At 44.9% G+C, this 14,814-nt stretch overlaps 1 protein-coding gene across 1 annotated transcript in view; it reads left to right on the forward strand.

The window, feature by feature from the left end:
• The window catches only part of LOC143787842 (inter-alpha-trypsin inhibitor heavy chain H3-like), a 107,606-nt gene that overhangs the window by 79,541 nt on the left and 13,251 nt on the right, over window positions 1–14,814 (forward strand). The window contains exons 15-18 of the mRNA XM_077276943.1: window positions 401–439; window positions 5,204–5,236; window positions 7,685–7,798; window positions 14,169–14,373. Of these exons, the coding sequence (XP_077133058.1) occupies window positions 401–439; window positions 5,204–5,236; window positions 7,685–7,798; window positions 14,169–14,373 (391 nt within the window). The remainder of the gene's footprint in view (window positions 1–400; window positions 440–5,203; window positions 5,237–7,684; window positions 7,799–14,168; window positions 14,374–14,814) is intronic.

Here is a 14,814-nt window from a genome sequence, read left to right on the forward strand (position 1 = left end):
CACAGATGCGCTGCAGAGCGAGCTGTCAGTCAATGTTCTGGGGCGTGCTTACAACCACAACTCACAGTATAGTAAGTGGTGCTGTGAGCAGTGACTGTAACTGCTCCCTTCACCACCCTTATGACTGATGGCCAGCGGCTCCAGGGAGGAAAGAAGTTAATTTTCTCCTAGAAGCCGCACTTTCAGTAAAGTGGCCAGGCAGCATTGTAAAGCTTTTCACTTGCAGAATAATCTTATATCTGCAGATAAATAGTGTTTTCTGAGGTGACAGTTTCTCTTTAAGTTATTTGATAGCTGTCCAATGGCATACTTGCTAAACACGGATGTCAGCAAGCTATATTTCAAGCATTTTTTCATTATGTATAATCTGTGCTTTTTACTTTTACTTTTTTTTTTTCAGGACAGGACCGATTTGTTTCCAATCCAGCTTCACTTCAGTGTAAGTTATAATCTGATATTTATGAATTGTTAATAAACAAAATCACTGACCAGCTGAGACAGAGTGGGAGCTAAAGTATCAGGACATGCATATTACAGCAGTATAATGCAATATTGTTCTGTAGCTGTCTGACACCATCCTAATCCAAAATAATTTAATAATAATCTATAACCACTCCTGCCAGCAATTCTGCTGCTTCATTTGACCTCACATCAGTCAGCATGACATTGGCAGAGATGCATCAAAGCTGAGCAGAGCGAGAGAAAAGATGCTCTATTGACATAACGTCACCGGAAGCTACAGAATCACTGGTAGGAGCAGTCTGTGATCGCTGTGAGCCAGCAGAGATCGGCGCCGGGCAGAAAAGATAGGTAGTTAACAACTTACCTGCCTGTAAGTTTTTAGTCAAATAAGAAAATAATGCAAAATTCTGAATAACCCCTTTAAAAAATTACTGGCAATTCTCAATAGACTGCTGGGAATTTAAATAAGGAATGGTGTTGTGCAACGCCCCAGAGTCCTGGTCGTTGCAGTACTGATGCTCCGCCGCTAAGGGGGGCTATGGTATGTCTGAGGGCACTGAAGGAGTTCACCTGACCAGGTATCACAGACACCAATTCACTTCACGGTCTGGCCTCCAGGGGGAGCTAAGGGTGCTATGATTAGGCCACTCCTCACAGTCTGGTAAAACTGGGGGTTAGATAGGAAGTGAGAGAGAAGCTGACTGGGTTGGAACCAGGCAACATCCTGTGGCAGAGGGTGTTGCAGGGGACGATTCAGGGGGGTCCCTGTCAGGGGTGGGATCCTGACAGAGGCCTAGCGAACAGAAAGAACGTTACGGGACCGCGCCTGCACTTCATTGCGGCGGTATCTCAAGAAAGGACAAGAAGCGAGGTTTATTGTGGAGAGTGAGAAACGAGATCAAAGCAAAAAGGAGATAACACCAGTAGGAGTCGTGCTGTAAGACGAGGCAACATCCTACTGAGGCGCGTAGCCGGTGGCCAGAAACGCCGAGGAAGTATTGAGCTCCAGGCCTTACTTCAAACCTACGGCAGGACAGTTAGTTATAGGCGGGCTGTCTCACCCAACATCACCTAAGCAGACACAGGGGGCAACATTTGGAGAGGGGCGACTCTAGGGTCCCGGAAGACCTCCGAGCCTACCCGTCATACGGGTGCGTCCTAGCCATATCATCTGGGGGGACGAAGAAGAACATCATAATCGAGTTGTGAGGGAACTTCAGAAACAGACACAACAGTTGTGAGGACTATCCCGTAAGCACAGCAGGGAAGGACTGCAACACACAAGCGCTAGAAGGTAGGCACCGATTGCCACCTGCAAAGGGAACTCTGGAGGTGCCATCGGACCGGCCGGACTCAGGTAGCCCGGTTGACCGTATTCCGGACTGAGGATCCTGAAGCCTTCAGTAAAGAGGTAAAGAGACTGTAACCTGGTGTCCTCGTTATTCACCGCGACCTACACCACACCACAACATCTGCACATTGGCAACTTTCACTGGACGCCCCTCAGCAGGGTCACGGACCGGGCCTAGCCACCGTGACAACCCCAGAACCGAGACACAGAGGCCCGGTACTGGGTGCCCCTCGGCCCTGCGGCAGTGGGGGTGCTCCAACTGCCTCACCGGTAACAGTACGGAACTGATTACACCTGCTGACCATCTGGTCAGCACCAGCACACGCAAACACATTTAACCCCTTAATGACCGCCAATACGCCTTTTAACTGACCTGTGATATAACAGAATAGTATCCCCATACAGGTGACAATCCAGCAGCTGTCGGCTGTACACTATAGCTGACAACTTGCTGCATCAGCCAAGATCAGTTTGGCACTGTCCAAATCTGTTTAACCCCTTAGATGCTGCTGTCAATAATGACTATATCATATAATTGGTTAACATATTGTGGGGGCTTCCTCTTTATCCCAATTGGTGCCCTCAGATCATGATTGTGTGGTCCTGATGGTAGCCATGGCAATTCATGGCCAAATAGCGGCCTTAGAGTCTGCCGGCTGTTGTAACCTGCTCAGAAATTAGCAACATTTAGGTGGTGACAATACACATTTTCATTTCTGTCATGCCACTTTGCATTAATTCCTGAAAATCACCTGAAGGGTTAATAAACTACCCAACAGCAGTTTTCAATTTGTCAGGGGGTTCTGTTTTTAAAATGGTATAACTTTTTGGGGTTTCCCAATATATGTGACCCCTAAAGGCACTTGAAGCATGGATAGGTCCCTAAAAAAATACATTTTGTAAATTTCCTTGAAAAAATGAAAAATTACTGCTACACTTTTAGACCTCCTAAAATACTAACAAAATAAAAGAACATTTTACAAATGGTGCTGATGTAAGGTAGACATGTGGGAAATGTAATGTATTAATGTTTTGCTATGGTATGCCTATCCGGATTAAAGGGATAATCATTCAAAGTTTGAAAATTACTAATTTTTTAAAATTTTTCTCAAATTTCTGATATTTTTTATAAATAAACACAAAACATATCGACCTAAATGTACCATTATCATAAAGTATAATGTGTCATGAAAAAACAATCTCAAAATCACTGGGATTTGTCAAAGCGTTCCAGAGCTATTACCACATAAAGTCACAGTGGTCAGATTTCAAAAATTTGGCTCCGTCACTAAGGGGTTAATATAACACCATAACACTCATCAAGATAAACATATCGTGCTTAGATGTCACCTATGACACCCAGCAATGGCAGCATTGCTGTCTGCTCCTTTGACAGGACTAAAACCATACTCAGTTGTGTTAGAATCTATTTCGTTTTGACCATCCGCCATCTTATGTGGTTTTCTGGCTGCTAGTCTTTTTGCCCTGGTGCTGGGTTTGTCCTAGGTCAGGTGTTTGTACTGTATCACCCTTTATTACCCAGCACCTGCCTCCCAATCCTTGCTGGACAACAGTGTTAATCCCCTAGTGTTCTGGCTTGGTGCCTTGTTAGCTTTCTGTGTATTGTGCAGTTCTGGGATTTCTAGTTCTGCCAGTTTAGTTTTTGGTTCTCCATTCGTTTCTGCAGCTTCCTCTATTTTCCTACTAGGAGGTTACCTGTTTTTGTTCCCAGTCCCTAGATCGTTCAGGGATACCCTTCCCCCCTACCTGTATTTCTTCGTTTGAGTTTATTCCAGGAAATGTCAGTGGGTCTATTCACAAGGAATAGGTTGCCCACTCCATCGTAGGGTTTCAGCCTAGTCATAGTTCAGGGTCAGCTTTTCCCCTTCTACCCTAGTCCTGAGTTGCAGTTCCGTAGCAGGTATATAGTGACTTCATTTTTTTATGGAGGGAGGAGCTTTAAATGAATTGACGTTTCATTCTTGAGTAACACTGGCATAATTATTCATCAAAAGGTTCAAAAAACTGTTACTATCTTAATAACATCATCAATCAACCTAACTGCTATTGACAGTACTTTATAATGTGTTTTGTACGTTTTTATGTATTGTGTATCTCTTTACCAGAAAAATACCACCTCCAAACCTGTCAATATCCTTAAAGGGGGTTTCTTGTAAAGTTTTGCATGAATGATTTTATATAAAGTAAGATTATTTACCAATGTACTGACTATATCTGAGATGCTTTTGTTTTTTCTTGCTTATGGGATTATGAAGTGCCCGCTAGGACCGTGGGGAACTTGGTACCGGGCATACAGTTCCCACACAACCTCGGACTCCGGTGTCTGGTTTCTTGCGCTCAAACCTGGAGTGAGCCCAATCGCAGCTCCACTCCAGTTTCTCTCTCCTCACAGTCCAGAACTTATAGAGAAGCTACCCTGAAATCGGGTTTAGAGCTCCCCCTTCTGGCCTGGGGTCAGGAATGTGTTGTATGCTAGTGTTACCTGTTAAAGGGATTTCTTTTCGCTTCCAGGCATGACATCACCCTCCCCGGGAGGCATTACCACTGTGGCATCCGGGGAGTGTTACGAATACCTGTCCTGGTTATCACCTCTTCCCTGTAACAGGCTGAAAAATGTGACCTACCTCTTATTTTTCTTAACTCCTCTATTCCAAGCTCTCCTCCTTTGTCTGCCTACGAAGCAATCATGTTTCACATGCTAGGTAGCAGTTAATGCAGAGTCAGTGTGCAACAGAACAACATAGCTGATGAAGTAATTATAATTAATCTAACAAATTTTAACAGAGGGGCATGTAGGCTGCTGTAAAAAAAGGCAATATCTATGAGAGGAGAGCAGAATCATGGAAACTGCAGTCCTTCACATTGGTAGTCCCACCCAAAGCAGGTGATCGCAGCATCAAAACAAAGGTGCTGTACAGAGCTGGGCAGGATAATGAGAAGAACCATAAATACTTATAAGCTATGGTGGCTTAATTATTTTTACGTTACATAAGTAGGCACCTTTCTATATGTTTTATTTTATCAACTCAGAAAATCCTTTAAACATATGATACATTCTAATACCGTCACTAGATACTACATTTCATTGGAAATTCCCAAAATAAGTTAGACAAGCTTCTCACCAGTTTTTGGGATGTTCATAGATATGAATAGAGAGAGCTCTGCATGCACATCCACCTTTCCATTCACAGCGACTGGGAAAGAGTCGGGTCCCAGAGATGGGACCACCATCTATTAGACATATGCATGCATATGCGATGAATGTCTAATATGGAATAACACAATAATAGCATTGGCTCAACCTAGGTTGAGCTTCACAACTGTTTAAGGAATAGGTTTATATTAATGTGCTTTTATTTTTCTCCCCAGCCTTCCCAAGTTATCAATCTGCTACAAATTTTGGTAAGTAATTATTGCAATTAGAAAAAAACAACATAGTCATATTACAGCTTTATTAAAGGGGTTGTCCGGTCAAAGTTAATAAGTCTGCAGTCACTCTGTATGTCTGCAGACATAAGAATCTGCACTGCGGAGATTCACTAATTTCTGATGCGGGACCGGAGGGTACATATGCATTCTACATACTCCTGTCCAGTGCCCATCAAGTGGCCATGGCCTCGCTCCATAAATTTGTATGGAGCAAGGCAGTGCCCTGTCTAGTAACGCAGCTGTCCGGTGGGCATGGCCAACTAGAGGGTGTGGTTGACTAAAGGGTGTGGTGGACTAGAGGGCATGGCTTCGCTCCATACAAGTGTATGGAAGCAAGGCCCCTCCCACTGTCCCACTGGCCAAGAGCATGTATAGCTCATACATACCCTCCAGTCCCGGTGTAACAGGCCAGTTTAACCCCCCCGCCCAGAATATACCCGGGGTTAAAGTGGCCTAGGCCAGATTATACCCAGGGTATATTCTGGCCTAGCCCAAACTATACCCCGGGGTATAAATTGGACTAGTCCAGTTTATACCCCTCTGGGCCAGATTATACCTCGGGCTGTTACACCGGGTCAGAAACCGGCAAATCCACGGAGAGCACAGTGCATGCATAAGTCTGCAGTCACATACAGTGACTGCATATTTATCGATTCAGACTGGAAAGCCCATGAGCTCCACATTATCACTGGTTATATTTTCTTCAATAACTAAAGGCAGAAATTGTATTATTCTCTTTTTGCCTTCCTGATCCCTGTATACACATGGCTTATATGAGCCCTGTGGAGACAGTCTCCTCCATTGTTGGTCCTGGCGATCACGTGATCACCTGGATACTGGTCAAATAGCTTTGTCACTGGGTGTAAATAGACCTGATGTTACGTGTCTGTTTTCCTTGATAACAGGAGCTAAGAATGCAAAACAAACAATGTATTATTTTTAATTAAAGGGGATATCCAGAACTTTTTTTTTTTTTAAAAAGGCATGTAGTTGCTAATAGAGGCAACTAACTGCCTGTTGTACCTGACGCTGGTCATTGACCGCTCCTACCAGAGATTCAGCTACTCGCTGTCAACAGAGCAGCAGTTTGTCTTCCTGTTGACAGGGCGGAACTACTGGCGTCATGCTGATTGACAGCTGGCTTCCCCCAGGTAAGCAGCAGAAAACCAGCTGTCAATCAGCTTGACACCAGTAGTCTCGCCCTGTCAACAGGAAGACAAACTGCTGCTCTATTGATGTGAAGGAAGTGGAATTCTGTGACCGCTCTGTGCTGGCGGAGAACAATGACGAGCACAACAGCCAGGTAGGTAGCAACTACCTGCCTATTGGTGCTGAGGCAGATTTTATTTTTTAAGTCCCGGATATCCCCTTTAAAGGAAACCTTTTGTCAGATTCATGCGGCACAAACCAGGCAGCATGAATCATATTTTGGAAAAGCCATTGAGGCCAGGTATGTTTTACTCTGAGATGCTGTGGCGTGACTAGTCCAAGGTGTGTACCAGACATGTGCCAATCCACCAGTTAGCTGATAGGCAGAGCCATGACCAAGGTCCTATGGGCCCTAGTGAAAATTGGGCCTTGTGACGTGGTCTCCATCATGCTGGAAAAAATCATTGTTCATCACCAAATTACTCCTGGATCGTTGGGAGAAGTTACTCTTGGAGGATGTTTAGATCCCATTTTTATTCATGGCAGTGATCTTAGGCTAGGTTCCCATTGCGTTAATGGGTGAGCGCTAACGGACAGCGTTGCACGGCAAAATTAACGCCGTGCACCGCGTCCGTTAGCGCTCCCATTGCCAGCAATGTTTGAGCACATTGCTAGCGCGTGTCATTTTCGGCACACGCTAGCGATGTGCCGTTCTTTTGTAGCGTGCCTCGGACGCTGCTTGCAGCGTCCACGGCGCGCCCGAGGGCCGTTCCCCGCTCTCGCAGATCGGGTTCTGCGCTAGCGGGAACGTTTAACGCGACCCCTTATAAAAGACATTGCGTTAGCACAATCTGCTAGCGCTTAGCGCTAAACGGATTGCCCTAACGCAATGGGAACCTAGCCTTAAGTAAAATTGTGAGTGAGCCTCCTCCATGGCTGAAACAATGTCAAAATAGCTGTTTTTTTTTTTTCAAACTTCCAAACAAACAATAAAAGTTTTTTTATTTTAAATGTACCAAAGTGGTTATATAAAAAATATATTACTTGTTTTGTAAAATGCAAGTCCTTAAAAGGCAACATTGATAGAAAATACAAAAAAGTTATGGATCTTTATATAGCCATATGCATACAGTCATCTGACATAATCTCATGATCGTATCGTCCATGTGCTCTAGTACTATGTGCTCGTCTCTGCTTATAATACGGTCTATCTCCCAGCAATGACTTGTTTACATGGATTTTCAGTTCTTATGTAACTATTTGTCTTTACAGTGGATTCTGACCCTCATTTTGTGATAAATGTTCCTGAGAAGAGTGATGCACTGTGCTTCAATATTCAGGAGAAGCCTGGAGTGATCCTAAATCTTATCGAGGACAGACAGCTAGGTAAGTGTTAGTGCAGCGCCCCAGAGTCCTGGTCGTTGCAGTACTGACGCTCCGCCGCTAAGGGGAGTGATATTACGTCTGATGGCACTTAAGGAGTTCACCTGACCAGGTATCACAGGCACCAATACACTTCACATTCTGGCCACCAGGGGGAGCAAAGGGTTCTATGTACTAGGCCACTCCTCACACTCTGGTAAAACTGAAGCTGGATGGGAAGTTCGTTAGAAGCTGACTGGATTGGAACCAGGCAACATCCTGTGGCAGAGGGTGTTGCAGGGGAAAGATTCAGGGGGGTCCCTGTCAGGGGTGGGATCCTGACAGAGGCCTAGCGAACAAGATAGAACGTTAAGGAACCGGGCCTGCACTACATTGCGGCGGTATCTCAAGAAAGGACAAGAAGCGAGATTTATTGTGGAGAAGTGAGAAACGAGATCACAGCAAAAAGGAGATAAAGCCAGTAGGAGTCGTGCCGTAAGATCGAGGCAACATCCTACTGAGGCGCGTAGCCGGTGGCCGGAACGCCGAGGAAGTATTAGGCTCCATGTAATATTTCAAACAGCGGCAGGACAGTTAATTATAGGTTGGCTGTCTCACCTAAATCACCTAAGCAGACATAGGGGGCGATTGTGGCAGAGGGGCGACGCTAGGGTCCCGGAAGAACTCCAGGCCTACCCGTCATACGGGTGCATCCTAGCCATATCATCTGGGGGACGGAGAAGAACATCAGAATAGAAACGAGAGTTGTGAGAAAGAACATCAGAAACAGACACAACAGTTGTGAGGACTATCCCGTGGTGCTCAGCAGGGAGGTACTACAACACACAGGCGCTAGAAGGTAGGCACTGATTTCCACCTGCAAAGGGAACTCTGGAGGTGTCTTCGGACCGGCCGGTCTCAGCCAGCCCTGTTAGCAGTACTCTGGATTGAGGATCCTGAAGCCTTCAGTAAAGAGGTAAAGAGACTGCAACCTTGTGTCCTCGTTATTCATCGCGACCTGCACCACGCACCATCATCACACCTTTCATTGGACACCCCTTAGCAGGGTCACGGACCGGGTCTAGCCACCGTGACAACCCCAGGACTGAGACAGAGAGGCCCGGTACCGAGTACCCCGCGGCCCTGCATCTGGGGGCGCTCCATTAACATTTACAAGTAGTATTTATAGTACACTAGGGTAAATATGTCCTTCCTTTTCTATATCTTCTGTGGGCTCAAGAGATCCAAAAATGTGGCACAAGGTGACCACCTTTGGAAAAAAAATATTTTGAATCACTCTCGGGATTTGGTTATGCTTTATAGTGGGAAATTAAGTATTTGATACACAGATGATTTTGCAAGTTTCCCACCTACAAAGAATAAAGAGGTCTGTAATTTTTATCATAGGTACACTTCAACTGTGAGAGACAGAATGTAAAAATAAAAACCAAAAAATCACATTGTATGATTTTTAAATAATTAAATTGCATTTTATTGCATGAAATAAGTATTGGATCACCTATCAACCAGCAAGAATTCTGGCTCTCACAGACTCATTACCTGTATTAATTGCATCTGTTTGAACTACGGTAGTTACCTGTATAAAAGATATCTGTCCACACACTCAATGAATCACACTACACCAGGGGCAAAATTGTAGATCTGCACAAGGTTGGGATGGGCTACAGGACAAGAGGCAAGCAGCTTTAATGAGAGTATAATGCTTCATATTCCCTAAAGGCGTTTTCTACTTTTAGAAAAGTGGTCCCCAAACATTTGCTGACATATAAAATAATAAAGTGAGATAGTACTTACTCCCCACCAATCCAGTGCCGGTTCCCCGTGGCTAATCTGGTCCCTGTGTTTTGGCTGCAGCAGTGATGTCATGATTACAGCTTTCATCACAGCTGCAGTCAATCACTGAGCTGAGAGGCTGCGCCGATATAGACGTCATAAGCCGCTAAGCAGAGTGATTAGCTGCAGTGGTCACATAAGTGATGTACAGCGTGCAGGAAATAAGCAGAAAGCAGATAAGACAACAGGAGTGGCACTGATTGACCGGTCGGGGATTGAAGAGGTGAGCATGGCTTTTTTTAATTAACCCATTCTCTTCTTTTTTTTTTTGCTAAATGTTTATACATTTCTGAAATGAAAAAAAATATACATAAGTCATAAAGCAAGGCTTTCTTTCACCAAAGCGGGAAAAAAAGTTTGTGGCCCCTTTCAAATACAATAAATCTAAAAAGTGTCCTAGCTTCTATGAAAACTGTTGTATGAGTGGAGACTCCCATCACTCAGCGCAAAGGACCTATCATCACCTCATATTTTTGTTCCTGCCTCCGATAATCAAAAAATTTCCCTATGGCATTTCAGGCAAAAATCCATCCAGGGAGTAACGTGTTCCACTTTTTTCTAAAACCCCCCTGTAAATCATACAGACAGTGATGAAATGGCCCACAAAATGCTGCTCAGTTGCATTTGGTTGTCATTAAATATATTTTCTTACTGCACTCACTGATTACACATCTATAAGATCTGCCATAGATGTAAGAACAGACCTTCATGAATCCCCAAAACAGTCATGCCCTATAATGTAGGACACAAAAAAGATCTTTGTCCCTCATGAGAAAACCAATATTATTAAAGTTGGTGGACCGGCTACAGATTTTTCGTTGGGGCCCGGAAGCTTCAAGATACAGCCACATCCAGGTTCCCCATAATGTGATGATTATACTATTACTAGATGGTGGCCTGATTCTAACGTATCGGGTATTCTAGAATATGTAGGTAGTATATAGCACAGGCTACGTACTATATTGCACAGTGACGTAGTATATAACACAACTGACGTAGTATATAGCAGAGCTACGTAGTATATAACACAGCCACGTAGTATATTGCACAGGCACGTAGTATATTGCACTGCCACGTAGTATATTGGTCAGCCACGTAGTATATAAAATAGCCACGTAGTATATTGCACAGGCACGTAGTATATTGCACTGCCACGTAGTATAATGGTCAGCCACGTAGTATATAACATAGCCACGTAGTATATTGCAGAGCCACAAAGTATATTGGTCAGCCGCGTAGTATATAGCAGAGCCACGTAGTATATAACATAGCCACGTAGTATATTGCAGAGCTACGTAGTATATAACAGTCACGTAGTATATTGCACAGCTACGTAGTGTATTGCACAGCTATGTAGTATATTGGTCAGCGACGTAGTATACAGCAGAGCCACGTAGTATATTGTAGAGGCAAGTAGTATATTGCATAGCTACGTAGTATATTTCACAGCCACGTAGTATATAACAGAGCCACGTAGTATATTGCACAGTCGACGTAGTATATAACAGAACCGACACAGCCACATAGTATATTGCACAGCTACGTAGTATATAGGAGTACGTAGTATATTGCACTGCCACGTTGTATATTGGACAGTCACGTTGTATATTGCACAGTCACTTTGTATATTGTCCAGCTACATAGTATATAGCACAGAGATGTAGTATATAACAGAGCCCACACAGTATGTAACACAGCCCACGTAGTATATAGCAATGTGGGCACTATATGCGTAGTTAAAAAAGACTTAAAATAAAAAATAAACATATACTCACCTTCCGAAGGCCCCTTGAAGTCCTGGCGCCTGTGTGTGGTGCACGCGGCAGCTTCGGGTCCCAGGGTTGGTATGAGCGCAGGACCTGTGATGATGTCGTGGTCACATGACCGTGACGTCATGGCAGGTCCTTCTCGCATAGCATCCTTGGCACCGGAACCTGCCACTTGCACTGCCGAGGACAGCGCGCGACGTCGGAAGGTGAGAATAACCTTTTTTTATTATTATTTGTAACATTAGATCTTTTTACTATTGATGCTGCATACGCAGCATCAATAGGAAAAAGTTGGTCACACAGGGTTAATAGCTGCGTTAACGGAGTGCGTTACACCGCGGCATAACGCGGTCCGTTAACGCTGCCATTAACCCGGTGTGAGGGCTGACTGGAGGGGATTATGGAGCGGGCACTGACTGAATCCCGCGCCAATGTCGCTGATTGGTCGCGCCGGCTGGGTGCGACCAATCAGGGAAGTGGGATTTAAATCCCACGGCAATGCCGCTGATTGGGCGAGGCCAGGAGGTGCGACTAATCAGCGAAGTGGTGGGACCGGAGCCTCGCGAGCTGCAGGAGAATCACGCTTCGCTGATTGGTGATCAGTGACATTGGCGCGGAATTTAAATCCCGCTTCCCTGATTGGTCGCGCCCATGCGGCGCGACCAATCAGCGACATTGCCGCGGGATTTAAATCGCGCTTCGTGATTTAAATCCCGCGCCAATGTCGCTGATTGGTTGTGCCGGCTGGGAAGCGGATTTTAAATCCCGCGGCAATGTCGCTGATTGGTCGAGGCCAGCCGGCGCGACCAATCAGCAAAGCGGTGGGACCGGAGCATCGCGAGCTGCAGGAAAAGCTGCTGCGGAGGCGACGGAAGGTGAGTATATAATGAATTTTTATTTTTTTATTATTTTTAACATTATATCTTTTTACTATTGATGCTGCATAGGCAGCATCAATAGTAGAAAGTTGGTCACATAGGGTTAATAGCAACGTTAACAGAATGCGTTATACCGCGTTATGCCGTGGTGTAACGCAGTCGGTTTATCGGACTGCTACAATTCTATGTGGGTGGCAGGCACTGACTGGGGGGGAGTATGGAGGGGGCACTGAGTGCAGGGGAATAGGGATGGGCCATTTCGCGGCCGGACTGTGCCGGTCACTCCCAAGAGTGCATTGCGGTCTTACGAGATGATGACGTAGCGGTCTCGCGAGACTGCACCTCATCATCTCGCGAGACCGCAATGCATGGACCCGAGCGTCGCAAGGAACGGGAAAGGCCTGGGCTGCATCCGGGGGCTGACAGAAGGTGAGTATATAATGATTTTTTTTTTATTATTATTTTTAACATTAGATCTTTTTACTACTGACCACAGGGTTAATAGCTGCGTTATCGGAGTGCGTTACACCGTGGCATAACGCGGTCCGTTAACGCTACCATTAACACTGTGAGAGTGCTGACTGGAGGGGAGTATGGACTGCGGGCACTGACTGCGGGGAGGAAGGAGCCGCCATTTTGCCGCCTGACTGTGCCCGTCGCTGATTGGTCGTGGCTGTTTTGCCGCGACCAATCAGCGACTTGGGATTTCCGTGACAGACAGAAAGACAGACAGAAATAAAGACAGACAGAAAGACGAAAGTGACAATGTGAAGGAAGAAATTGGGAAAGATTCTCCATTTTGTGCTTTTCGACTCCATTTTCTTGTTGCTTAAAGATAAATTCTGTTATTTAATTAGGTAAAAGGTTATAGCTGCCATGAAATCATTTTATCTTGTTGTTCACAAGCCTGTTATTCAACTAGGCTATGGTTCATAATTGGTATAAAGACCTTGAGTCTTCTGACTCGAGCCAGGGAAGGGACTTGGGGGTGTATCACTATACAAGACTGAGGCACCTGTTAGTATGTGTTTTTCTATGCCAAGAAGACATGACCATATATGTAGTTTCCGGTTTTTCTGTATCCTCATAGGTGAAGTTTTTTCTGCATTCTTATAGGCTAAGAACTGTGAGCGTGTTCTTATGCTGATTGGTTGAAGAATAATTTCTATGATTATGAAAAACGATACACAATAAAATGGGGGCCAGAGATCTGCTCGATCCCCCATACAGAGGCACACGTCTCCGTCTGGTCATTTTCAGTTGCCGGCAACGCCCTGTAGATTAATTTGGAAATCACTGAGTCAACCGTGAAGGATCAATTTAGATCCTCCCTCAACAACCCTTAGGCCGGCGTCACACTGGCGTATTGCATCCGATGCGAGATCATCGAATGCGATATGCTAATGACACTCGGCTCCTGCTCGCAGCAGAGCAGGAGCCGAGTGTCATGCGTCTGTGCTCCGATTCTCTCGCACAGGGAGGATCGGAGCACAGCTGCGGAGGAGGCGGAGAAATGAATTTCTCCATCTCCTCCATTGCTGGGGTCCGCTTATAACGCACATCACTCGGATGATATCCGAGTGGTGTGCGCTGTCTCACTCGCACCCATAGGTTTATATTGGTGCGAGTGAGCCGAGATTTTTCCTCGGTCCGAGACAATCGCAGCATGCTGCGATTGTCTCGGACCGAGGAAAACGGCCGACAAAAAGTCGGCTGCTGGGAGCTGCCCCATAGCCTAACATTGGTCCGAGTGCAATGCGATTTTTTTATCTCATTGCACTCGGCCGTTTAAAACGCGAGTGTGACGCCGGCCTTAGACAATTATATAGTAGATTAGTTTATCAGTGTTGCTACAAACAAAAAATAATAAAGCCGATAATAATTTTTTTCTAGGTATTGCAGTCAATGGGGAACTTATTGGAAATAAGAAAACTGACAATAATATCATATCAAATGAAACTTATTTTGGAAGAATTGGGATTGTAAACAGAGCGTTGAAGATAAGAATTGAAGTGACCACTGAGAAAGTCACAGTCCTCATCCATAAAAACAGAAAAACCTTCTTATGGCAGAAAACAGCTTCTATAAGTGAGGAAGGGTAAGAAACTTCTAATTCTGTACTATTCCTATAACCTGTCCCCAAAATACTAAAGAAAATAAAAGTCAGCTGACCCATGCAGGTTCTTAGGGCCACGGCAAAAACTAAGAAAAAAGGAGGATTTAAACATTTAGTCATCGAGAGCAATGTTAGCTGTAAAAGTGTCATATTTTATTCATTCAAGAGGTTAACCTCTACTTTACAACTTATGCTTAATGGGGCATGGGTGGTTCAAGAAAAAAAGGTGTAGACACTTCTTGCACTAGCACCTCTCCTCTGCACTTGCTAATGTGTCCCCTCTCTGTTGCCTGTCTGCTGGCATCAACATATGTCATGGCGTATTGCATAACTGCTGCAGCCAACCAAGATGTGGTCGACTGTGGCCTTCTCATTTCATATCAAACTCTCAATTCCTTCTTTCCCACTCTCTTTCCATTCCTT

The sequence above is a fragment of the Ranitomeya variabilis genome, chromosome 8 (assembly GCF_051348905.1).
Source record: "Ranitomeya variabilis isolate aRanVar5 chromosome 8, aRanVar5.hap1, whole genome shotgun sequence".
NCBI classification, from domain to species: Eukaryota; Metazoa; Chordata; class Amphibia; order Anura; family Dendrobatidae; genus Ranitomeya; species Ranitomeya variabilis.